Genomic DNA, 27,209 nt, shown 5'->3' on the forward strand with positions numbered 1-27,209 from the left:
GTGGAGATTGCCTCTCTATCTCTGCATGAGCTTTCCAGACAATTTCTCAAAGACATACATTTTAGGGCAAGTCTAAATTTTCTCTAAGTGTGTGTGTGTGTGTGTGTGTATAAGGGGTTTCCACAATGAACTGACTGCCTGTCCACGGTTATTTTGTTCCCAGGATAGGCCTTGGTGTCCCATAACCCCAAATTAGACTAAAATGGATTTGAGAATGCATGCAGATATGTAGGTACTCCGGCTTCCTCCCACAGTCCAAAGACATGCAGGTTAGTTGCATTGGCGATTCTAAATTGTCCCTAGTGTGTGCTTGCTGTGTGGGTATGTGTGTGCCCTGTGGTGGGCTGGCTCCCTGCCCGGGGTTTGTTTCCTGCCTTACGCCCTGTGTTGGCTGGGATTGGCTCCAGCAGACCCCCGTGACAGACCCCCTGCAGTTAGGATATAACGGGTTGGATAATGGATGGATACAGATATGTATGTACTGTAGACAGTATATGTGCATGGCTAAACAGTAGACTAAAATGATTTAGTTTAATATTAGCTCTATCACACAACATCCATCCATCCATTATCCAACCCGCTATATCCTAACTACAGGGTCACGGGGATCTGCTGGAGCCAATCCCAGCCAACACAGGGCGCAAGGCAGGAAACAAACCCTGGGCAGGGCGCCAGCCCACCACACGGCGTGCACACACACACACACACACACACACATGCACACACACACACACACACACACACACACTAGGGACAATTTAGAATTGCCAATCCACCTAATTGGCATGTCTTTGGACTGTGGGAGGAAACCGGAGCACCTGGAGGAAACCCACACAGACACAGGGAGAACATGCAAACTCCACGCAGGAAAGACTTGAGAAGCGAACCTGGGTCTCCTAACTGCGAGGCAGCAGCGCTACCCACTGCGTCACCATGCTGCCCCTCACACAACATCTAATGTAAAATATATGGCAACATTATCACAAAGGTTCATGGACATTCTAGCAGTAAGAACACTACATTTTACATGCTGCAGTAAGAGTACCGTCTGCAGTACAGTAAAATTTACTTTATTTCAGTTTCATTCACTGGTGGCCGTGTGGCAGGAAAAATACAAAATAATTGTTTTGTATATTAGGAATTTCTATACACTTCCAACCACTTAAATGTTCCTATTAGTTGGGAGCTAATATTGTGCAAAACTTGTTAAACATCTCTCCTATCAAACATGAGATTGGTTAGTCACACAGTGTGGCTTAAGTGTACAGAAGAAATAAATGAATATGAAATATAGCATTAAATGATATAAGATATGATATCAATCAGCAAATCAGTCAAAAATATTCAAAGAATGTGAAACCAATACTTCTTGACCAACACACGGTAATAATGAAGAATATGCCTGCCTTGCTTTTTTTTTTTTTTACAAACTCAAAATTAGACAGTTCATAGTTGGGAAACATCTATATATTAGAATAATTCCTATTTCTCAGTTTGATTAAATTGATTTTCAATAGCTTTTTCAAATAGTTGTCACAATTTTATGATGGGTTTCAATCATCCAATGGTAAAGATGTAAAACAGAGGTGTAGAATCTTTGCAGATTAAATTTAAAGCCAAGATGTTCAGCAATATAAATATAAAATACTTAGTAAAGGTGAATAAATTAACAATTCACCATTTGTTTATTCCGATATACTTTAATGTAGTGAGTATAGTGCTTCACACCATGATAAAATTAAAATATTTAATTTTTGTATGTAATCTGACAGCATTTCTAGACTGAGCTGCTGAGATGTCATTAAAGGTGTTTAAAATTGTACAAGGTAAAAGTCAAACAAATCTAGAAAACACAGTAAATAATTTGGTAAGAAACTGTAATGCATGCACTAAAATAACATACTGTATACCTTCTCAGTTTCCTCCTCTGATAGGAGACAATATTAATAGGACTATAAAATGACAGTCACATTGGTGAAGGTTTAATAAGCAAAACAAAGAAACTGTCATTTTGAAAGGTGCTATATTAAACAGAGACTTGCTGTAGATAAAGATTGTTCTTTTTTGTCAATTGCTTGCATGAATGGCCTACGAATCTGTTTCCTCTAACATTTGTGGAGAGTTTCAGTGGGAATATCTCTATGGAAACATTACCAGTACTTTGCTGCAAGCTCGATTGTTTAATTACAGCTGATACCTGTTAGCAAAAACTGTCAAACAATGAAATTCAGATGTTTTTATCATGGTTTATTCTTTTCCATCCACTCTTTGTCTTAAGCAATGCAAATGTAGCGAAAAGGCAATGTGGATTAATGTTTTAGCCTATATGTTGATATCAGTGTTATCTGTGTACATCTGACATGTTTACTCAAGTTTAGCAGGCACCTTAAAACCACACATCATATAACCTGTCAGATCTTCCATGTAGCAACAACAAGAGGATTCAAGTGTTTCCTGACTCAAAAAAGCTTAAAAAAACAAAAACAAAAAAAAAAAAAAACTAAGAAACTATGGAAAATTAATTAAAAAAATGCCACTTACGGTATGCATTCTGAACATGCATACAGTTTACGCTGCTGAATGATTTATCCTTTGAAAGTGCTGCACAGAGACTTTGCCATTCTGTTCATAGCATGATTTCATGGAGCACTGAGTTCTATTGTAAATGAGTCAGGCCGAGCTTGCAGAATATTGAAAAATGATACAACAGGACCAAAAGCATGGTTTCCTCATACTGTATATGTTTTGAAAGATAAGAAAGTGTTTATTTTGTGAGGACTATTCATATACTAATTCAAAGACCACTACAAGTGCAAAAATTTACTCCTACTTCAATAATACTTCTTCATGTTCAGCTTTAAAAGTTTTTGTTTCAATCACCTCACTCTTTTCATTAACTATTACACACTTTTCATTATTCATCTATATAAGATTGTTTATGTTTAATAATAAAAGGTTCACGGAATTTTATAAAGTGATCAGCAAGAAAGATAACAAAATATTCCTATATAATTAGATTAAATAAAGTACTACTTCAGATTGATTATGCTAAAAAGAAGGAAGAAGAGATTACTCATCTCCCACTGCTTATAATATGCAGCATGCAGAAAAAGCTCTACTTGTTGTTGCATCATACTGCATATTATATTATAATTAATGTGCAAGGTCTGCCCAAAACATTTAACATTTTCTGTACTACATTAAATCGCAGGAAATGTCTATAACTTATTCTGTGATTAATTTTAAACGTCTCACTTGCTACTACAGCACAGTATGACAATGAATTTCCAAGCAAATGTGCTGTAAAGTTGGCCCTCGAAATTGTGTCATTTAGAGGCATATACTTTAAACAACAGGCTCTTACTAACTGTCTTACAGCAAGAAACATCAACAAGCTGTTAACAAATGTATACAGAGAAAATGCTGTTTACAGAAGTGCTTTTTTCGTTAGGTTCCACAAATTAATGGACTTTCAACACCAGTCATTCCACCTTTTCTTCAAGATAGGAACATATGGCTTTGTTTCTTACTGGCGCAAGTCTGTTAGAGTTGACAAATATTATGTAGGAATATTTAACATAAATCTAATCATCCCATGAGTATATTCAAACAATTTAACATAAATGACTAGCAAACCATTCTTGGTAACCCTTGGTGTAAACCTCTAGGTAGAAATTATCAAGCTCATTGTCAAGAGTTACATCCACTATGAACACTGGTCCAGAAATGATCAGTCATAATGCTCATTGTGATGATCAAGGTGTGCTCAGGCTTGTTCGCAGTCAAGGCTGGGCCCACTCATACACGTGAATGTATGTTTAACATGCAGTGAAGGCTGAAAGTCTGAAAGGAGAAAATTCATATCAGAAATTATTTTCTCCATTTATTGTAAGTGTCACCTGAAATCTAAATGTGAAAGATGAGAAGGAAGCACTTGTAAGATTTCAAATTTCTTTGGTGAAATGTGTAAATTCAGAATAATCCTCTGTTTTTTCAACTACATAAAACATGAAAGAACTTCAGTTTTTCCATTAAATTGTAAAGCAGGGAGACGGTGTTATCTCACTGCTTCAAGATTTAGGTGTGACAGTGTGTTGAGTTTGCTCATTGTCCTTTTGAGTTTGCTCATTGTCCTGGACAGTGTGTTGTCCTTGTGTCTACATACTCCTATTTCTTCTTTCATCCACAAACCACGAGTAAATTGGAAGCTCTAAACTGACTTGCTGTGATTTAGTAGACTAATGTCTTTTCCACAGTCCTGCTTTGTGACCAATGTTGCCAAGATACATTATACTGAACTACAATACTATAATGGAAAATCTGGGTTCATAAAAGTGGGTGGTTATAATGTGAGATTAAATAATGCCATTAAAAAACAGGCAGGACTTTCTTAGATTACAGTATCAGGGTATACAGTAATAAAGAAGAAGAAAAGCAGTGGAACCTAAGGTATTTTAAAACTTCATTGCTTTTTAAATGATCTAACCTGGAGCAAAACTGATGTAAAATGAGATAACAATATGAAGACTGAGGAACACAAATGCTTTAAAATAAGATGGGAAAATGTAATTATTCTGACAGAGTGCAAGGGCCTCAAGAAAACTAACTAGACCAGAGATCACAATGAATTTTACTAAACTAAATGTGTGTCACCATATCGTTTTAATTATGCATTATGTATACTGTAAGGAAAGCCACTGTTTATCTGAGAAGAGCTGTAATATGAAAATGTGATACAATCTCTGTCTCTCTTCTCAAGAAATCAGTCTGATTTGTGTGTTTTAGAAATGAACTAAACGTTCACAAAGAAAACTAAATAGAGTTATTTTCCTTTCTGATGCTGTTCCAAATTTGCCCCGACAGGGGGGGTCTGGATTAATTGTACTGTTCAGTAAAAATACCACTATGAAGATGCCATCAATTTTGTTATGCAATGCTTAGGATCATTTAACTACTTGATTAAGTTAGACATCATGTGAAATCCTCAAAATCAGCCTGGTATTTGCTTAAATAGGAATAAGACCCATTGGTTGGTAATTTTGGTCATGCTTTAATTTAAGTATCGATAAAGTAAATAGTTTTTAATATTTTATAAACACTTTATTAACTATGCTAATAACAATAATATTATCAAAATATTATCAACAAAAATAATAATCTTGAAATATGTTGCTGTCATTTTTACTGTTTTATACAATTAAAAAAAATGTTTTATAACATGAAATGATAATGGCTTCTTATTATGTATAAACTAAAGTGTTACCAAAATTTCCTTGTATAGGACTCAGCCACTATCAACTGTACTGAAAGCAAATACTACAATATGTAGTAATATAATCAAAGAAGGGGGGAAAGGCCGCATAATATATACAGCTTGATAGAATAACTTAACTGCACAAACAACTGTACATCTTAAGGTCTGCATTTATTTCTATATGTAATGACAAAAGTAAAATTAAGTCACTGGTATAACATAATTTTTTATGCTTTTTTCTTCCTAGGAATATTTGATATTTGGAATTCCTTTATCCATCTTGTAACAACAGACATATATTTGCAGAATTTCAGAATATTAGAAAATTTAGATTATTGTTATTCTACAGAAAGAATATAAAGTGAGAAATAAGATGGCAGTGCAGATTGGGATTACCCTGGGCATATTAAAATGGAAGCAGGTTGGGACATTAAGACTGACTGGAAAATCTGGTTGTTAAACAGAATCAGAAACAAGGAAATAAACTCACCAGTTCCCGGCTCACACTCCTCTAAGTCTTCATCATCGCTAGGACATTCAGCAGATGCTACAAATACATCATCTGTATTCTGAAAGAGAGAAATGCAAGACATAATTTTATAGTACAGGAATGGCAAAAGAATGGTCTATTCTCAATTACAGGGAAATTAAACACTTGCTGTTGACACTCCATTAATCTAGTAATTGATCAGTAAGGTTTGGAAAAGTAATTAGCAGTGTACATATTTTTTCATAACCCCTTATGCTCTAAGGGGATTTTGCCATTATTGCACCTAAATTACAAAGCCCCTCCCTCAAAAAATGCCTATTATTCTGCTTATGTAATAAAGGAGCTGTAATGACTGAACAGTAGTAATTACAACACTCCAAATTTTTAAAAGAAAGTGTTTATATGACTAAAAACTAAAAATCTTTGTTTAACACTTAAATCAACTACATACTACCCACAAAAACCCTGGGTTTTTCAGTAAACAACCAAGAGAATTTATGATGCTCAACCCTGGAATCAATTTTCTTTGGTGCCCCAATCTGTCTGCTGTCACTGCACCAAGTTTTGATGTCACATTCCGTAGCTTTACAAAGTTATACTGTTTGGCACAAGGTGTTGCCCCATTTGGAAACATTTAGTCTCTTGTACTTAAACAGTCTCTCAAAACAAGTATTGCAGTTGCAGTTATATACTTTTTAGGAAATAAATATATACACACAAACACATACACAGTAAATCACTCTGAAGCAACAACTAAACAATGTGTAACTATGTACAAATAACTATGTACTCATCCAAACCATTACTTTCAAAACTGGTTTTCATGCCAAATTTCTGACTACTAGACACAGAGAAACTTTACATTTTGTACAACAGATTGGAGTTCTTGTGCTGCAATTCACACGTCTTCTCCTACCTTCTGTTGCTGTTGTTCTACTGAAGTTTAGTGTGTTTTCTTTTATTTGCTTTTTGTTGTTGTTGCTTTTTCCTGCATTTCATACATGGAATGAACTAAGTACATACATATATTTTCATACCAGCTTCTTCCAGTGCTGGGTTAACGGGGTGAGGACGAGGTCTTTGCTGACAGCCTTGGGCACAAGGCAGGCAACAGCCCAGGACAGGGCCCCCCAAGAGTTAGTCACACACATCATACATATACATAAACCAGTGTTTCTTAGTCACTTTTGAGTTGCAGGTGGCTGTTACTATGTCACGAGCACATGAAAAACCTACTCACTGTAAAATCCCCATCCTCCACCAATTTTAATTCTAAATAGAATCAGAACAAAAAATATCACACCATGCTATCGATCCCTCCCGTTTGGGGGAGAAGGTGGGTTATTTTTTGAATAAAACACTAGATGAAAAGGCTTTTTTTCCTCAAGCACTCAAAACACCGATACTCTACACAAGTGGCTTGGTACACTGACATTCCACTTGGGCAGGGGGGATTCTCCATATGGAACTGCTAGCGGTGGTGTGGCGTGGCTCATCGTGCTTCAGTACCATTAGCAATTTCCTGTGAAAGTTTATGGTGTGTGATTCAGTGACATTTGATCGGGTCCTCACATGAAGTTGCAAGGAGCAGCATGGTGCAGAGCAATATAAGTGCATTCGATTAAAGAGTGATCCAACGTAAAAGACTGCACAGCCTGTGACATTCGATGAAAGAGCTTCTCACGTGAAACTTTGAGCAGGTACATAAAGAAGTTGAAACTGGAAGAGCACTGCTCAGAAAATTAACATAAAGAGAACTTGCACCAGACAGTGTCAGGATATAGTAATTGGACCCATGTTGCTTGAACTAAAAGGGCATAACACTTCAAAGGGAGACCTGAGGTTTTGAATCAGATTATCTGTTTTACTGTACATCTAGCATTTCTTGTTTTCTTTAGTAAATTTTGTTCCTTGTGTCTGTGTTTTTATGCCATATTTTGTCCTTTTGTGTTCATTCTTTATGGTTAGTTTGGTTTATTTATCACAGTACTAATTTTGTGCTCAGTAGGAGCTAGTTATTTAGAGAAGTACTCGTGTTTGACCATTAAGATGAGGTGAATTAGATAAGGCCTTAAAGGTTCAAGTAAAGCAAATTTATGTTAATTCTATTTTCCCAGATTAGCTTCATTGTCCAAACTAACAAAGTCTTTTCTTTTGAGTTTCCCTGCCACTATTTCCAATCTTGGTGACTTGGTGACCACCAATGTTATCAATAACAGTGTCAGTGTTCTGTTATAGCTATCCTGTCCAAGGCAGGTTTTTGACTTGAACATAAAGCTCATCTGTTATAGGCTCTGGTTCCCTTTGAACCATGTAATAGAAAAACTGGGGTCAGAAAATGGAAGAATGACTCAAGGAATGGATTGCTAGACAAAAATTTACCTTGAAGCAGAAGGATTTCCATTCACAGATTTCCTGGCCACAAATAAATTCAATTAATACTTAATAGCCTACCATCTGTATACATTAGTAGCCTTCCAAAGGAACAGAATTTACTTAAAAGATCTGTGCATTTCCGTTTGAATATGGATAAATATTTCTGCACTTTTGGCATTGTTTATGCATGCTGAGTGTCACAGCTCATTAGAATATACTATGCATATTTTCTGTTTGTCTAAATAGATTAATTCTGTTTGGGTAAAGAAAAAAATGCAAGGCATGTCTTTTATGTGTCATTCAAAAGCTACACACCTCAGTACCAAGTTGTATTCTAGCTAATGATTTATGTCATTGATCAAACACTTTCTGCATTTCCCAAAAGAAACAATCTTTTAGAAAGCTGCAGAGGCACTCGACCCCTGCTTACCCTTCCTAGCATGTACAAAAATGATGCATTACTTGAGAACTAGGACTCTGCTATATCTGCGGTATCGTCTACATCCACAAAGAACCCAGTACCAATCCAATCACCACACTGTATTCCATTCTGTCAGTGATATAGTGTACCTTGCCCTTTGAGGTGTAAGCTTATAATAAACAGGAACTGAAACTGAAACAGCACAGCAATATGTGGTAATGTGAACTTCAAATAACAGCAGAAATTGCTCTGGATAATTTTCTGGTCAATGTATGCTGAGAAGATATTTTCTAATAAAAACAACAAGTAATTCAAAGTAAAAAAATATATTCTATGAAACTAAGATAGATAAGAGCTACAGCTTGTTAGTAAAATGAATGGTATCATTAAAAAGAGGGGTGTTTGATGGTAATAAACATTAAAAAATAATTAAATATAGATAGAGAGGGAAAAAAAATCATTCCACACATTCTTTTATGAAACTAATTTAAAATTTCCCCCCCATTGTTTTATGGGACAGAAATGCTTATTTAGGGCACTGTGAGTGTAATTCCTTTGTAATGGATCTGCAATTTGTGAAGCTCTTTGGCCTTTGGTGTTAGAGCAACCATATCAAGACACATAATAAATGACCTGAAAATATTTCTATTAGTTGACATTAGATTCCTTCAAGGAATATACTTAACAAACATGTAAATAGTGCTGTATCGTATGCTGTGGTTGCCTCTAATAATGTAACAATGTTGAGATAGGCTGACTTGCTACTGTAAATTGCCCCTATAAGAGTGGGACTTTGTGTTCTTGAGTGTGTTCTTTAGTGGAATAGCGGTGGACTGTCTCTGAGGTAGCGTTCTGTCTATGAATAGAGAGATAAATTGTTGATCTTTATCCATTGCCATAGTTAATTTAGGACTGTGGCAGGCTGCCGGGCCCCATGCAGCATATCTTCCGGGGGAGCAAGGATGGGAAACCCAGTATCTCCCCCTGGACGCTAGATGGCGGCCTCCTGGGTTGCAGCAGTGCCTCAGACTCCTCCAGGGCTTCATGGGGTTGGAGTTTTGTGCAGCCCTATTGGGTTCCGCAGGCGCCGCCAGGGGTTGCTGCAGCTGGGACTCCTGAGCCCGTTTGGGCAGCATATTTGCTACACCCGGAAATGTAGCCGGATGTCGGCAATCAAGCACCTGGAGCTATAAAAGGAGCCAGCAACCACCACTCAGGAGCCAGAGTTGGGTGGAGGAGGACGAGGTTGTCTGGGAGGAGTGGTGGTGCCATAGAGAAGAGTGATTTGCTTGTGGTGTGTTTGTCTTTTGGGACTGTGTTGTGGTTGGGGGACACAGGGAAGACGTGCCCTCCAGCTGAAGAAAATAAAAAGTTTATTTATTTTCCACGTGCCTCCGTGTGAATCTGTGTTGGGTCGGGCGCATATATAGCGCCTTTGTGACAGAGCACATGAATCCATATTACCTTAGGCCAATGTACAATATGCTATTTTATATGTCCTTGGTCAAATGGCCACTAATTTTGGGCACAGAAGCACCTGCCCCTTCAAACACTCAGATACTAATTGAAGAATGAACTTTCTAAAATAAACTTGCTTATGAGATATCTCAAATAAAGTTTAATAAAAGGTTTTGCATGAACAAAAGATAAGTATGAAGTAAGTTATGTCAAAACTAAGCTTTGGAATCAGGTTAACATATTTCTCTGTGATACAGTATTATTTTCTACACAGACTGGAATGTCCAGATTTTAATTAAGGTTAAAGTATAAGGCCACCTAAGGTCCACAGATCCTTCTCCATGTGCTGAATTAAGAGTTTTCTATTTAATCCTTTAATAAAATAAGTCTGAACTGGAGATGGGTGAGCATTGGATAGCACTACTGCTTCACATTTCCTTGAGAATACATTCAAATGTTGGTCAATGTGGGGGATTCAAATTGTTTTCCTTACGTCTAGATTTCTCTAGACATGTTCTGGTTTTCTCTTAGATTTTTCTAGCTTCAAGAGGTTAAATGACAGAAAAACCGAATTGTATTCTACTTGGCCATATTTTGTACATTGCTCTGAACCACTTGACTTCATGAAGGACACAATCTGTAGTATTTCTGGCACCACCAGCCAATCCAGCTTGCTTAATTATGAAATGAAGCTAATTTCTGTTTTGACTCAGAGAATTAGAAAGGCAGTAACATGAAGATTTTTATGGGGCCATCTGCTCATTCTTTTTTGTGAAATCGTAGCTAAAATATTACTGAACAAATTAGTTTATGTAATGGCTGTAATTGGTCCAATAATTAGAAGGTACTACCTTTTGATATAGCTTAAATAATTATGGTTTCTGTTTAAAGTACTTTTTTATTTGGAAGTATTGTGTGTGTGTTAGAAATTTGCATGTGCAAAATATACTGCAGGCTTCTGGAGCTTTGCACCACAGTTTGGATGATGTAATGTGTTGTTTTGTGATCTTTTGCTGTGATTTTAGGGGACACTTTTGAATGTGAGGGTTGTCCAAATTATTCTGCACCACTTTTTATACTTCAGTCAAAAATTAACAGAAAATGTCTGAAACTTACTTTGTGGTTAATCTTAATGAAGTGGACCCACAGTCCTAAAATAAAAAGGAATTGGAAATGGGTGAAGTCCACCAACATAATGATCAAGTTGATAATGAATTCTGAGTTTGTACTGGGAGATTAAAAATCGTGACTGTCATGGTTGGCCAAGATGAGAAACTGTTGACACTGCGTATGTGTTCCTCCAGTCCTCAAATAAAAGGGAATGGAAAATGTAGAAAGAGCTTGAAGCATACGCATATTCAAGAGTAAATCTTGGCTTGGGATGTGTGGCAGTGTCTGGTTGTTTTATGGTCTCTCATTGCTTGTTTTTTGTATTTTGTTAAATTTTAGAAATTTCCCACTTATGTGAGCTTGAAAAGTATCTACAGTAGGGGAGGATAGAAGGTGAGAGGATTTGTGTTGGGGGTTAAGGATGTGAAGGAGACTGCAGCTGAACTGTGTATTACAGGGCAACAACAATAGTGGTATTTGGTAATGATATAAAGGTGATTTAAAGTTACTTCTTCATTCAATGGTAAAACTTACAAAAAAGCTTGACTATACATTGGAAGCAAAGGATAAAATTAGCACCACATCAATGAACTGGTACTACTGCAGCAGCACAGAATAATCCGTTTCTGCGCATGCACAGTCTGCCTTCTAAATTGAATTGTGTGGTGATGTGTTTTTTTAAAGTGTTGGAGAAACAATTAAAGTCAATTGAACAATAGCTTATGCTAAAAAGAAAAAACATAACAGCTTCTAATGCATCCTACAAACCTATACTGGTAAAAATGAGTTTAGAATATGAATGAATAAATGAATGAATGTTTTCATTTGGCTTCTCTTCTGCATTACACATTGAAGAGCTCTGCACTTTTCTGCTGTTTTGCTATATGTTTAAGATATGTTTGAGATATCTCAAATAAAGTTTAATAAAAGGTTTTGCATGAACAAAAGATAAGTATCAAGTAAGTTATGTCAAAACTAAGCTTTGGAATCAGGTTAACATAATTCTCTGTGATACAGTATTATTTTCTACACAGACTGGAATTTCCAGATTTTAATTATGGTTAAAGTATAAGGCCACCTAAGGTCCACAGATCCTTCTCCTAGTACTGAATTTAGAAACTTTGACATGTTTCTGCAAGTAACAAAACAGCTAGGTGGCTCACTCGCACAAACGCACACATACACACAGACACACACAAGGAAAGAAATGCAGTTGCTCAACATCACCACCAATAGTACACAGTAGTTTTTTTTCTCCACACATCATTGAATTTCAGGCAAACTCACTTAACTGTTTGGAAACAAATTTATCGTAGCAGTGGTAGCTGCTAGACTGTAAAAAAAATCAGTTGCCACAAAATGGTCAGACCGTTTTTTGCAATGGAACTTCTATATGGTCCCGTTGTTAGTATCACATTATTTAATGTTTATTTATTTAAAGAGTTCTTAATTATTCATTCATAGTGATTTGCCATGGAGCCACAGTGTTTTATTTTATTAACCATGAAAAGCACTACAGAAAGACAACTTCACATATGACAATTAATTTTTCAAGCTAAGAAAATTAAGTTAATATCGTTAAAGTGGTATGTAAGAGAAAATATACTTTGATGTTATATGTATCATTTTAATGAACACTGTATGCTTGAAATCTGATGTGTACTTTTAATAATTAATAAAATAAGTGTGGCTTCTATCCATTATTCGGTATTCTTTAGTTTATGTTTTGCTTTTGTTTTGTTATTGCAACACTCAATATTTCAGGTATTTCTTTTGCCATTCTTTTTTTCTTGATCTGTAAGGGTTTTTGGAAATTATTCATTTCATCATCAGTTCATAAGGTAAAACAAAACATCACCGGACTATAAAAAAATGCCATTATACCAGATTATGGTAGAGAATTTGGCTTCTGTTTTCTTCATAAAAGTTGTTGTCCTTTGGTGTACTTTGTTATTTCTGGATTTACTGCACTGTTTATTATTTATTCCAGCATTGTGTACAGTGCTTACTTTTGAAATTTAGATTTTCAATGTATATTCCATAACCCTGAGCTGGACTAGCTTGTCAAGGAAATGCACTATGTTTTGGATGTCAAGCAAAGTATGACAGTGGCAACCAATAAAAGGACAATATGAAATAGTTATTTTACCAAAAGAAAGAAATATGCTAACAATAGCAAAGTGATACCACAAAATCAAAGAAGTTGAATGACCTGGTAGGGTGAAAACTATGCTATTATAAGTTTCTTTTCCTTCAAACAATATTTGTCAATGCTAGATCAACTTAAAAGTTTGCTTTCTATCTACACAACTGTTAATTTAATAATGGAAATTTTGCTGTGTTGTTTTGGTGAATTGGTAATTACAGAGTTTAAGACTGTATTATGACACAGCATGATAATAACTAGGGAAGAACTGGACCACAGTGATGAAATTAAAAAAATTTAATTCAAGCAAAGATGCAACAAGTTGTTAGCCATGTCATGTTCATTTAGTACTCAGCAGTGCAAGTAGAGTAACCCAGATCTCTGAGCTGCTGTGAAACTACCCTGACAATTTTAAAAGCAAATTAGAATAGTCTGACAGAATAAGCTAAACACAGAGGAAAAGCTTTCTGTTGCAGAACAGAACAAGTAAACATTATATATAAGACATGGATGACGCAAGAGTTACTCGACTTGACAGTGATATTGTGCCACTGGGAGTCTGCACTAAATGTTCAGGGCGATCGCTTAACTTCACTGTGGTGGAGTCATGTGGGGAATTAGGACTAATTAAGGACGCAGCTGTGTCCAGGTCAGTGAGCTATCCTATATAAGTGGTGTTTGGAAAGAAAGATGAGCAGAAGAGGGAAAACTGCTAAGAGAGTGGTGACAATAATTCAGCAGACAGGGTCTTGGTAGGCACTGAAGTTGGGACTTGTACAAGGACTTTAGAAATTCTTGCCTATTAAAAAAGAAATCATACCTTAATCAGTAATCAGAAGCTTAGTAATGCAGTTCTTCGACCGCAGTACTTCACATGAGGTTTTTTTTATCAGGACTAACGAACAGAAAAAAAAAAATTACAAGTTATTCATAGGCATTACCGTGATTAACTGAGATTAGTCACTTTGTGTTTTTTAATTTGCTCAATTGAAGCTCCAATTAAAAGGTTTTCAATTGAAAAAATGTGCCTTATCTTTAAAACCAAATGCAACAAATACCAATGCAAATTAAATGAAATGATGTTATCTAGAAACATTGTCTCTGCCAATGGTAGGGCCAATGGCAAATGTAAATGTCTCAAAGAAGATTTGTATAATGTCTGAGTTCTCTTCCAGGAGAGTCAAGGTGCCTACAGATTTTTATTGCAGCCAGTTCTTTAATTAAAAGACAATTCTTGCTGTTAATGGAACTTTTTGCTTAATTTGTTAGCATGCCTCCAGTCTTGGACCGTAGCTTCATCTATTACTAGCAATGTGGCCTTTACCTTTTTCTGAACATTATTATTTCATGCATAATGTTTAGAGCACAATGTGTATTCAAAACGTATGACTTTTAGTTCATTTGTTTTAGATGCTTGTCCCTTTAATTGGTCAAGAGAAAAGCAGCAATCACAAATAGCTCAAAATAACAGGGAGGCAAACAATTAAGTGGATAATTTGGCCCCATTTGCTTGGTGGAAAGCAAACAGGAAAAAAACAACAATAAATAGCAGGAACTGGGTTCAGAAATTAATTCCAACTAAAGCAGGCATCAACTGCAGGCCTCCCAGAATTAACTTTAAGATCACTGGAATATGCACCGCTTCAGGCAGCTAGGACCTCTGAAATTGAAGTTTCACAGTCTAAAAGACGTCAGCCATCTTCTCTTCATATCATTTTAAATATCTCATAAAAGCAGTAAACATTCATACATCCATACACTTCTTGAACCTTGTTCTTTTAATTCAGAGTTGAAGGAAGCAAAAAATGTATTTTGGAAGGATAGAGCACAAGTGTAATTGGACCACAAAATGTATGGATGAAATATAAGGATTTATACGAATGAACACGAATGAAGTCAGATAGTGATCTGAAATGACAAGATAAGAAAGGCCCTTTGCTCCATACAGGTTCAAATGCAATTACTTGGGTTATGTTTCCCAACATTTTGGACTTCACTATCATTAGATGAGCTGATACTGTGTGTTTATTCACAGCTTGCATACAACTTAACATGCTTTACCACTACAGCAAATTACACAGCCCATCTGTCTGTAAACGTTTAATTAATCTATACTCATTTAATGACTGCACTGGACTCACGTTTGTGTTTTTTTTATACTTTATGCTGGGGAAATAATGAGTGTTCCTCCATGTTTATATATATACTGTATATATATTTACATATACACACAGTCAGCTCTTTTTTTAACATTGATATATCAGAAAATAATTATTTTCACTATTATTCAGACTATTAAAGTGAGTGAATCCAATCAGGCCAATAAGCAAATGAGTGTAAAGAGTGTAGTTTTCTGCAAAGCAACTTTTCTATTTTTTTTTTTCCAGCATGATGGTAATAGTAATATCAGAACAAAGGCATGGTGGAATGGTGGTGGGATCGATGACCCAGGGTTCATTACACTTAAAAATACATGTTATTAATGTACTGTGTAGCAGGCAACTTATAGAGTCAAAAGGTAATGCTCCTACCTTTTATGCCTTCAGGTTAACGCATTCAATTGCAGCCTGTGAGAACATTTTAATGATATGCAAAGGACGAAAGAAATAAATGTATACATCTCTGAGATCGGGCCCTAACTAACATAAAGTTGTCATAAAAAAATATGCACAATTCGGTACCACTTGTATGATTCTAGTTCTGTACCTATTCCTTACACACTTTAAGATTCTTCGGTGGGTGTTTACATGGACATAACATATGACTTGAAGCATAAATGTGCAAGATGAACCATGATCAATACCCACGGGATGCACACTCACATGGGCACCATACTATGAGAATCTGTCTGCTCCCATAACTGCTATTGTTTCTTCTTCTGCTTCCTTCTCCGTTGTTAATCATTTAGTAACTCCATGCTGTCTATTTCTTAGTCATTTCACTCCATGGCAATATTTTATGCTTGTGCATTGTTAGAAAATGTATATGACAAGCAATATACAGTGTGAAGAGTAACATACAATGGCGCCATGCAAAGTAAATAATATACAGTAAAAAAGAATGCTATTAAAGGATATGTTTGGTACTTTTCAAGTCAAAGTTATTTCTTCACAATCATAGTACATATTAATTTACCTCATGGAATTGTTCCATAATGAAGTATTTTTATGAAGTTTAAAAAATACCTAGCCTGCTGTCATGCTTTGTAATGAAGATAAAGTACACTAGGGTCCACATGGAAATTAAAACATTTAAACTTACTGAATGCGTCCACTTTAAAACAGCAAAAGGTTTTTATTTAAGATAATGTGCCTTCCGTGTTTCTGAGGCATGCTTGTGATAACAAAAGCAAATAACACATTTTATCACAGGATATGTTTCTTGCTAACTTGTCTGTGGCATGACAGCTCTGCACTACCACTCTGCCTGTGCTAAAGCATCTTTAATAAACTTAATAAACTTGATTAAAACTAAATGTACGGTATGTATGACTATTAGTTTTTGTCACTATACATGCATTCAACCTTTCTCTTGCTACAGCAGCAAAGCAAAGCATGTGCATGCCTGATGAGAGTTGCTGCAGTGAGCAATAGGTTTGCAAAGTTATATAAAAAAAGACTGAGCGGTGGGAATAAGCTTTCATATAATATAAAACTATGAGTATAGGTAAATGTGACTTTTCAGTAATTAGTGTTTACAAAGTAGAGACAGCAGCTCAAATCTGGGCATCAGTAATGTCCATAAAAGTGCTTGGAGGCGACTCTTTGAGATGAAACAACACTTCTGGCCTTACAGGGTGCCCTGGATGAAAACGAGCAGTGAAGTGAAGCACATAACTGATTTTTTTTTAAAATGGTTGAATCTCAAGAAAAAAACTTTTTGCCTTTTTTCCTTCCTAAAATTACATGGATTCTCTGTTTTGAAATATGTGTACAGATTAATCCTCATTAACACTCTTAGCTTAAAAAATGAACATGTTTGCTAAGTTTTAATGTTTTCGTTTCTCATGTTGGACCCCAGTGTCCTTTACCTCAATTTTAAAGCACAAGAGCAAGCAAGGTATTTTTTAAATTTATTTATAAAAAATGCGTAACTTTAGAACACAGTTTCATGTGGCAAATTAATATATATCATGATTGTGAAGAAATAATTTGACTTGAAAAATGACAGACTTACCCTTTAAATTGTGACTGACATGACAAAAATTAGCAGAAGAGCTGAACAATTAGGGTAATTGTAAGTAGTATCTTGCTCTTCCTTAACTCTTCATGGTTATTTATTCATTTTAACACAAAAGTTTGAATGTTTTTAATGTGAAAAGAAAATTTTGGCAAATAGATTTTTGATGGTTTCTTAATATTAGGTACCACATTTGTGCAAATGATATAGGATAAAGCTTTAACAAATAAAGCATCTAAAGTTGGTAGTTCAAAAACAAAATATGCTGTTTTAAAATGGGGATACTGCAATTTTGTTTTAATAATTTTGAGATGTCAGTTAAATAATACAATGTACCCATCCTGTCTGCACATAGAGTGGGAAACAAAATGTCCACTGCGGTTCCAAATAAAAACAATAAAATGTTGTCATGCTAATGTAATAGAAAGATGCGCATGAAAAGCCATGATAAACAAGATATTTGCTTGCTTACTCTTGTGTTGTAATATTTGCAGATTCTGTAATCTTCATGGTACGGATATGCTGCTGTTCATTATAGGAATGTAAAAGGCTCAAGCAACATAGTGTGGAAATTGTAGAAAATTACCGTTTTTTCTAGTAGCATTTATTATAGTATTGAGCTTCTGTATGGTGAGCTTATTGCCCTGTAAAGTGCACATGGCTAAAAAAGTGATTAAAAGCTATGCACATTCAATCTGAATGTTTAATTTGGGTAGAAATGTTTAATCTGAGAAAACAGATTATTAGTAGTGATGTATTGTCACTTTATCATGAAACTTTAATATTCTTAAAATGTTTGCCTCTGCAGTTAAGCTCTTGAAGGTGTTAGTGACATACATTATGTTGATACTAAGCGTAAAAAAGCTGTGGGATGGGAAAAAATACGGTAGACTTCAGTTTAACTATTAATAAATATTTTCCCTCACCCACAAACCTTAGCAAAAGTTCTACTGCAAATGTCCAACACTATCACACCATTTTGCCTTAGTTTATAACCAATGCTATGCCAGCAGGTTGTACAGCCAGTAAAAAACTCAACAAAGCCCTAACACATTTCTATATGGTAGGTCACCAGGCCGATCTAAAAACTGAAATTCTTTTCCTCAAAAATAATGTAAAAATACTTGGACTTTGTGAATAAATTAGGAATTACATTTAAACTGTTTATTGGCATCGATTACAACTAAGAATGCAAAGTTGACTGTGGCATTTAGTTATATGATGTTGTACATGAATCTTTAGTTTGTTACAGAATGAATGTTTTCCAAATCAGGCTTTGTTGTTTAAGATACCATAGAAACTGTGGAGGTGGCAACCTGGTTAAAGATGCAGGTGAATATGAGGCACCCAAATAGAGGGTCACATTTGTTCTCACGCCACACATGCCATGTATGGAGCCCCACACAGCAGACATACAGTAGAATAAGTACAGTTGCTGGTGATCTGCGTTACATTCAAAACTAATTTTGGTATTAATCAAAGTACTTGATAATTGTGCATTAGAAATCGTTCTTTGGAAGAAGATCCTCATTGTTAGTATGTACAGTATATGCCATATTACTATTATCACTTAAACAGTATGTCACGTAGATTTTCTTTGATTCTCCCTTATACAGTATACTATCGACAATTTCTGAATTTGCCTCCCCAAGGTACAGATAGCACTACATTTATAGCTGTTTAATCTAACCTCTAAAGTGCCTTAATTGAATTTCAAAAAGACTCTCTTAATACTCTATACATCAGTTCACTGAGGTGTGAAAAATATATTATCTACTAATAATGGAGGTAAAGAAAGGAAAGAAGTCGCCTTCCACTGGAATTTTCAGGGAAAAAAGAAAAAGAAACTACAGATTCTTTCCCTGACAATGGTTGCGCAAATCTCACATCGGCATAACATTAACCCACTTAGATAGAGAAGCTTCCTGATTCTGGAGGCAATGATCAGTCTCACTATTCACTCTCCTCTCTTTTTCTTCATCCTAAAAGAAGCCTTTGCGAATTGGCAAGCTCTTATCACAGTTTAGAGCTCGGCAAAGGAGTTTCATTGCAATTTTGAGCCATTATTGGTGTGAAAAGAAAATGTGAAGCTCTCTAGAATGTATAGTGGCATTTTTTGCTTAGATTTCATCTGTTATTTGAATGCAATGCAGACTTTTTATTCATGATATTTCTACAATTTTTCTCTGCTCTGAAAACTGCTAGTTAGTAATAACAAGTTGGCCATTTTTTCAGCTTCTAGTGCTTTTATTTGAAGCAGCTCATTATGGTTGTGTTTATTTGCAGTCATTTACTCTACTATACATATATTACTTTCAGCTCCCTGCCATTCCTATTATATTATTATGACAGGCCGTCTAAATATGCCTTTGTCTGGTCTTAAATCTACATAGTAATGTAATAATTAAGAAAACAGTTAAAAATCAACATCCTTGGTGTCTTACACATTTATTAGACACCTTTTGCCAGGTACACCAACATAAGTAATATAGTAGCAACAAACATTCAAACAAATTTTAGGTAATAAAAATACACATTTAAAAAAAACAAGAGAAAGAAATGAATGTGCTCTGATTGATCATACTGTGTAGGAAATCTGAACTGCATTTAGCATGAAACTTAAATAGGCAAAAGTGACTACTGTGCATATCTGGCATTAAAGTAGTTAAAAGATCTGCTCAGCTCAGTGTTCCTTGTTTTGAATTAAAATTAATAGTACATTTTTACCATAGCTCTGGTTCCACTGCTGTTACAAAGTGCCTTAAAGTTGGGTTGTAAGAATCTCATTAGGTTTGACAACTGTAATATGGTGGTGGTGGGCAGGAACCTTTAAAAAAAGAGCACCTTACTTTACTAAATTAATATGTTAGGAATTAACCAAGAATGGGTTAAATGTTGTTAACTTTACTTCACAATATATTTTAAGAAGTTGTAATTGTATCATCTAAAATTATTCATTCATTCTTATTACTAATTGGTTTATTGAAATACATGGACCAGGGGGTTTGAAGCCTAGTTCCACAGCATCAATAGGAAACAACAAGGCCAGACCACAGCAGACATATGTACATGTCCAGACTCACTTATGCCAGATTCAATCAGACATACTTACTATTTTAGCACACATTTTTGGGAAGTGAGAGGAAATTGCTGAACCATCGGAAGTAAACCCACATGCACCCAAGAAGAAAAAGCCAACTTCACACAGAGAATTTCTGGGCTGACTTAATCATCCAGGACTCTTAAACTTGGAAGAAACATCTGTAGTTTCTGTACAACTGTCTTTCCACAATTTAAATAACACTTCCAAACCCACTTAACCCAGTTTAGGGTTGTGAGAGCCAAGGCCAGAGACTATCCTTTGCAGCACTGGGTGAAAAACTCTGGTCAACATGTTAATGTACTAACATAGGGCCAATTTAGAATCACCAATCTACTAAAGTCGGAAATTTCTAGGGCTGAAGAAAAACCCATGCAGACATGGGGAAATGCTAACTCCACAAACGGTTACCTTTGACTTTACCTACAAGGAGTTTAAACCCAGGACAGTAACGCTGTGAGGCAACATTGTTAGCTATTGTGTCACTAGGCCTGCTGATTTCAAATTTCGGTATGTATGCTTTAAAATGTTTTTCTGTTTGAACTCAAACAGCCAATTATATTATAACATCCCCACATTTTTCCACTTACTTAATAAGGATTCCAATTTATTACTTTCTACCAAGTACAGTTTTTCCCTTCCTAAATCTTTTAATCTCTGTACTGACTGTTATAACTCCTTGAATAAAACAGCATTACGCAGAAAATGAACAGAATGTCAGGATGAGACTGACATTCGAGCACCTTCTTAACAAGCTGCAGTCTGCATCAGAAGAGATGGCTTCTTGAGGTTTTTGAACAATGCATGTTTCCAAGCTCTGTGCTTAGCTTCTCTAAATAAGCCGTCCATTGCTTTGTTGTCTGTTTTCATAAGCCGCCCAAGGCAGAGTGTTGCTTGCTGGAAGTATAATTAATCTACCGTGTTTTCCATAATGGGGAAATGTAATATACCATGTACATAGACAAATTGTGTTAAACAAACTGTATGGAAAAGGCAGAGAAAAGTGCTGGGTATTTTTATAATTACATTAAACACAGTATTTCAATTACAACAATGAAATGTGTTTATGCATTGAGTACATTTGGAGACATATGCACTCAGTTTCAAATTTAAATTTGCTGATCCTCCAATACTCTAAAACTATCTAACTCCCATTGGGATTAATAAAGTATCTATCTATCTATCTATCTATCTATCTATCTATCTATCTATCTATCTATCTATCTATCTATCTATCTATCTATCTATCTATCTATCTATCTATCTATCTATCTATCTATCTATCTATCTATCTATCTATCTATCTATCTATCTATCTAACTGGCTGAAATCTCTAATTATCAGAATAAGACGGTATATGCTTTATAACCTACTATCGTATTACGGTATTATCTTAAAATGGGTTGATTTAAAACAATACAGATAAAAGTATGGCCTTATTTTACTTATCTCCTTTATACAAACACAGCCTTTAGGCATATGCAGAAATTTCTAGCATGATGATTTTTCTAAAACTGAATATGGATTATCCTAGTCATCGCCATATTTGCTACACTAACATAGATTTTGTATTAGACAAAACGAACCATTATAAAGAAGTCCATTAAAGGTTTTATTTTTATTTTGATTTCATTAAACGTTTAATTAATCACTGGGTCTGTAAACTTCAAAATTGACCTGGGAATCAACAATATAATTAATGCCAATAAAATTCTGAAAGAACTGTTTATCAGTTTGCTGAGCAAGTATTCTATGCTTGGAAACCAATATAAATATTTGGAAATGAAAACACAAAAGTACATGTGTAACGCCTTCCTGTATGAAAGTCCTTACACAACCATTGCTTATTTATATCTTAAGAGTTGTGAGGCACACTCAGATCTTTGCAAGTACAGTATACTGCAGGAAAACCCACTTAGGTGGTCCTGACATAACATTTTGAAATCTATTTAATTCAATATTGAGCCATGGGGCCTGCATCAGGAGCAAGGCTGGACGCAGCTCTAGGCAGGGCACATGTTGCGCAATCTCCCCATGTCCATTTGGATTTTCTTGTGGCAATCTCGTGTCACTGGCAAATTCTGATGACTGGTGGCTCTAAGTTGGTGCTCTATTAGGGAGTTTTGCTGCATATATGAGTTTGTCCTCTGATGGGTTGGGTTGGTATCTGCTGTGCTCTGTGTGGCCTTGAAACAGAATAAGTGTGTTCCAGAAATGGATAGATGATGAATATATTTGTTTCTGAATTGCTTTGGAACTCCTTTGGTATGGAAAATTAAAAGCACAAGACATGATGTAAAACCACAGCATTCAACTCAGTCCTTTTCACAAAGTTATTCTCATTTTAGATTTAATTCAAAAAGAACAATATTTATAGGGCTTTGAGTCATTTTAATAAGTCATTGTTTTGTAGATATTTTAGCAGAAAAAGGGACAAACGATTCTTCTTCTTTTGCAACCTGTTGAAGTAGTTATCTGGAATAATCTGAGGTAACATACTGAAAATGCACCCATAAACTACCAAAAGTATTGAATTTCCTTAATGAATGTTTCTGGTTTGATACTAGTGAAGGTCTGGTAGGTCACTGTCACAGTTAGTTAACATTCAAAATGGACAAACTGCAGGCAAGTGAACCTACATACCTTTTTTCAATCCTAACGACTCAAAACTCACCGTAAAAAATATTATGCAATATATATTATTTATGACCCTGGACTTGTACTAGCTTTATTTTAGCAGCTACAGAAAAAACTCAGTGCAGGTATCCATGGTAACTGTATGTGATATGACACAGAAGGTTTTCGGGAAAACATCTGAGTCACCTGCAGCTGAAAGTCTGTACTTTATTGCTTCGATTTATTGCTCAAGTTGAATGTCAAGATACATTGTACATATGCAAAGTGTCTTGACAAACAGGAGTAAGCATCCACTTTAAGAATTTTTGCACAAACAAAGCTTCAAAAAAAAAAAATAGACTAACATGTTATCAAGTGAATTTCTGAGACACTGGATATTCTCCTGATACATTACCGATTACTGGCTAATTTTTTATAATGACAAATACCGAAAGACCATGACATCCAAATGCTACATTCAAATGCTCCAAAGTTTATGTTAAGAATGCCATTGAGACATCTAAAATGGGCTTCATTTATGACACAGTTTAAAGGATGGGTTAGGTGGTGTTTTGCCTTCTATGACTGTATAGAACCGGCGACTTAACCTTTGTGTTTGTAGCAAAAAATATCAGTGTAACACAGGGAACTCCATACATTTTGGCCTTACCTATGGATTAATATATAATTACCATAAAAGACTACAACATCTTATTCCAACTTTCCACAGTTGTTTTTCCTATTTTTATTTGGTGCTGTCTTGATTGTTTGTTTAGGATAAATTCTCTGCATGAAAGGCAAAGTTCTTCATGTTGTGACACAAAGAACAGACTTATGGAACTATAGCTTCAAACCCCTTCCTATAAGACACACAAGGGATTAAAATAGTAATGCCAAAGCAACCATTAAAATATTATATAGGAGCATGGTGTTATTTGCCTATCAAGCATCAAGCATATGTCGCTAGTGAACATCTTCAAGGCACTAAAAGGGTAAACAGTACCATCCTGAGCAGAGACTTGGTGCTGTCACTAACGCCATCTCATTTTCCATCCACAGTTCTGACACTTGTCAGCCAGATGACATACAGTATGATTCACCTTCTTTTTCTACCATGAAGCCCCATCCCTTCTGGGTTGGCACCATAAAAACTCTCAAGCCACTGGAAGCAGACAATCTAAGAAGGTGGAAGGATCGATTTGACTGGCTTAATGCCTGACTGTTTTGCATCCTCGTGTGCCATTTATTTTTCCTTTTCCAATATGAAATTGGGTTTCACGGCTGAAACCCCAACCCCCTCTACGTTCTCCGCTCCTTCTTTTCTGATCACACAGAAAATAAATAATTAGGTTAATCAGAAATATAAGCAGGTAATGAAAAAGAAACAACAATAAAGATTATCATATGTTGTAGTCAGATTTAAGGAAACTGAAAAATATGATCAACTATCAAAGTACAGAATACACCTTTTTTCATTTCTTTCACTTTGGCATGCATCATTATACTATTAATTTGATCCTGATATGGCTGCAACAACCATTGAAATGGTGCCTTTATTATCTTCAGCATTATAGTGAATTTTCAACTTACTTTGTTGTCCAAAGAAGGCAATATGCATAGTTTTGAGTGGGCTGTCAAGCATAAAACATGGTATGCAAGTTACAATGCCTCAGAATAATGCCGACTTTTTAAAGGCCTTAACCGTGACAATATATAAAAAAGCAGCCAACACGAAATGACAAATTACAAAAATAATGTTTTATTATTTGATGGGTTAGTAACAAATGTGATATGACCACAAAGCACACAAAGACTTAGATATGTGGCTGAAATATTTATAAAAAGCCATAGAGTACAACGTTTTTGTAAGAAAAAGAAAATAGAATACAGGGCTGGTAAAAAATAAGCACTGAGGATAAACCTGAAAGGAGTATTCTACAGTGCTGACTGTATATTTGGCCTAAGCATACAGTAGCTCCTGTGTACTAAAATATATGAATTACTACCTTTTCTTCTAGCTTTTGTGATTTGTAGAGCATGTTTCTTATATCAGACCCATGTTAAGATGGATGCTGAAAATTGCAAAATCAGGTATCATGCCATCATTGAATTTCCAATGCTAAAGAAAGATATGCCTTTTTTGATTAATTCTCAGCTATTTACCAGGACCAATCCCCTTAATATGTCACAGTCAGGATATGGGCTGCAAAATTCTTTCATTGCTGAATGTCTTTTGAACACAACCCTTGCCCTGGCTGGCCTTTCACATTGATAACTGAAGTAAATTTTGCCATTGTGACGCAAATCAAAGGTAACTTGAAGAGCAGTGGTGTGTGAGCTACCAGTTACTATGGGGACTAGTTATGTGTTACTTGAAGCCATTCTTCATGAGCAATTAAACATGAGGACAGTCAATGCATGTTGAATCGTAGGAATGTTGACTCCTGAAGTGAAGCATCTCGGCATGCAAAGCTCCAAAGATAACACAGAAGTAATCGATATAGAATGAGAGGAAATTTATCAAATGTTTAATAACTGGGATACATCAGCATGACCTAGAGTCCAATAATTATCTGCACAACTTTCTATGATGCCGAAGTTGCAAGACACATTGCTTATATGCCTCAAATGCCCCACATAGCAAGTCAATATTACATAATGCTGTTAGTGGCAGACAATTAAAGAAGAAAGACAAGAAAACCTGGCTGCCACCCTTCCTTTGCTTCACAGCAATGTCCCTGCTTACACTTGCATAGGTTGGTAAGGCTGTTCTGTGTGGAATAAATAACGTGTATGGGTACAGCTGACATGGGTGGGCATAAGCCTTGAGTTTATGACAGAGAAGAATATGTCAATGATTTTATTTTAAACTTTTAAAACTATTGTTAAAATATATATCCAAGGTTTTCACCCTCTTATTAGCAGTTTATTAATCATTGTGTTACTTTGCTAAAAATTACCCAAGTTAGATACCATTGGTTTTTGAGAAGTGCCCTTCACCGATACTTATTGTAACTGTAAACAGTGTGAGGGGCCTGCCCTTCTTTGTATGTATTGTGTCTGTTGCTAACGTGTTATTCTTCCCTATATGTGCATGAATAAATGTCCTTGATTTACTCTACTGATCCACTCATTTTTATTCCATATCATCATTTGTGCCATGTATTTGGAGAAGTGCATATTCATCTTCTCCTCCAGACCTGGCCTAGTGTGACTATTACCTATTCTCCAGCTAAGGAGATATATATCCTTGGCATGTGCAGTGTCGATGATGAAACTATCAAGTCTGCTGTAGAAGAATAGTTGCACAAGCGAGGCAGAATGTTTGATTTGACTGGTGTAGAAAAGCATTTTGAATGTTATGAGGTGTCTTAGCACTCACTGGAATTATGGTAAAAAAAAATTGTTTGGTTTTATTTATATTTCCCTTAATAGGTCAGGTTAAATCTTTTTCATCATGTGTTATATATAGTACTGTATGTCTCCATAACTTCAGGCTGTGTACTCCTATTATCAGATATTATCAGATTCATTAGTATCTCTAAAACTGCATAGAATAAGTTCAGTTTTTCATTACATTCAAAACTGTTTTTTATCTTGTAACACATTCTGCTAAAATAGTCTTATGATCTTTATTTGGATATGTGGGCAAACATTAATGCAGGAGAAGTATGCCAAAAATGTACTGTATAGTATGTGTTCTCATGTGCAAAGTGGAACAAGCAGACTGTATTTCAAGTAGAAGTGCACTGCCACTCATATGTGGCAAGTGATTATATCAAAAAGTTCAATTATGTATAACAACTGCAATGGATGTTCATAAAAATGAGGTGAAGTGGAAATGTAGATCTTGCATTCCGGAATGGGACTTTCTGTTTAAAAAAAAAAAAATTGGGAGTGGTCTCCCCTCGACTTTCTCATGTAAACCGTAAGACAATGATTATATTTTTATATTATGTACACTAAAGAACCATCAACAACAAATCAAATCAATAATACATTGAACAATTATTATAAAAGTAAAGTTGAATAAATCGGACTCTGCAGCTGCCTGAGTAA

At 35.5% G+C, this 27,209-nt stretch overlaps 1 protein-coding gene across 3 annotated transcripts in view; it reads right to left on the reverse strand.

Moving 5' to 3' along the window:
* Nucleotides 1–27,209, reverse strand: part of LOC114652793 (neurexin-2-like) — a 1,491,103-nt gene that overhangs the window by 36,017 nt on the left and 1,427,877 nt on the right. For all 3 annotated transcript variants that reach the window (XM_051920100.1, XM_028803111.2, XM_051920099.1), the window contains one exon: nt 5,745–5,823. In XM_051920100.1, coding sequence (XP_051776060.1) covers nt 5,745–5,823 — 79 coding nt within the window. The remainder of the gene's footprint in view (nt 1–5,744; nt 5,824–27,209) is intronic.

The sequence above is a fragment of the Erpetoichthys calabaricus genome, chromosome 1, assembly GCF_900747795.2.
Source record: "Erpetoichthys calabaricus chromosome 1, fErpCal1.3, whole genome shotgun sequence".
NCBI classification, from domain to species: domain Eukaryota; kingdom Metazoa; phylum Chordata; class Cladistia; order Polypteriformes; family Polypteridae; genus Erpetoichthys; species Erpetoichthys calabaricus.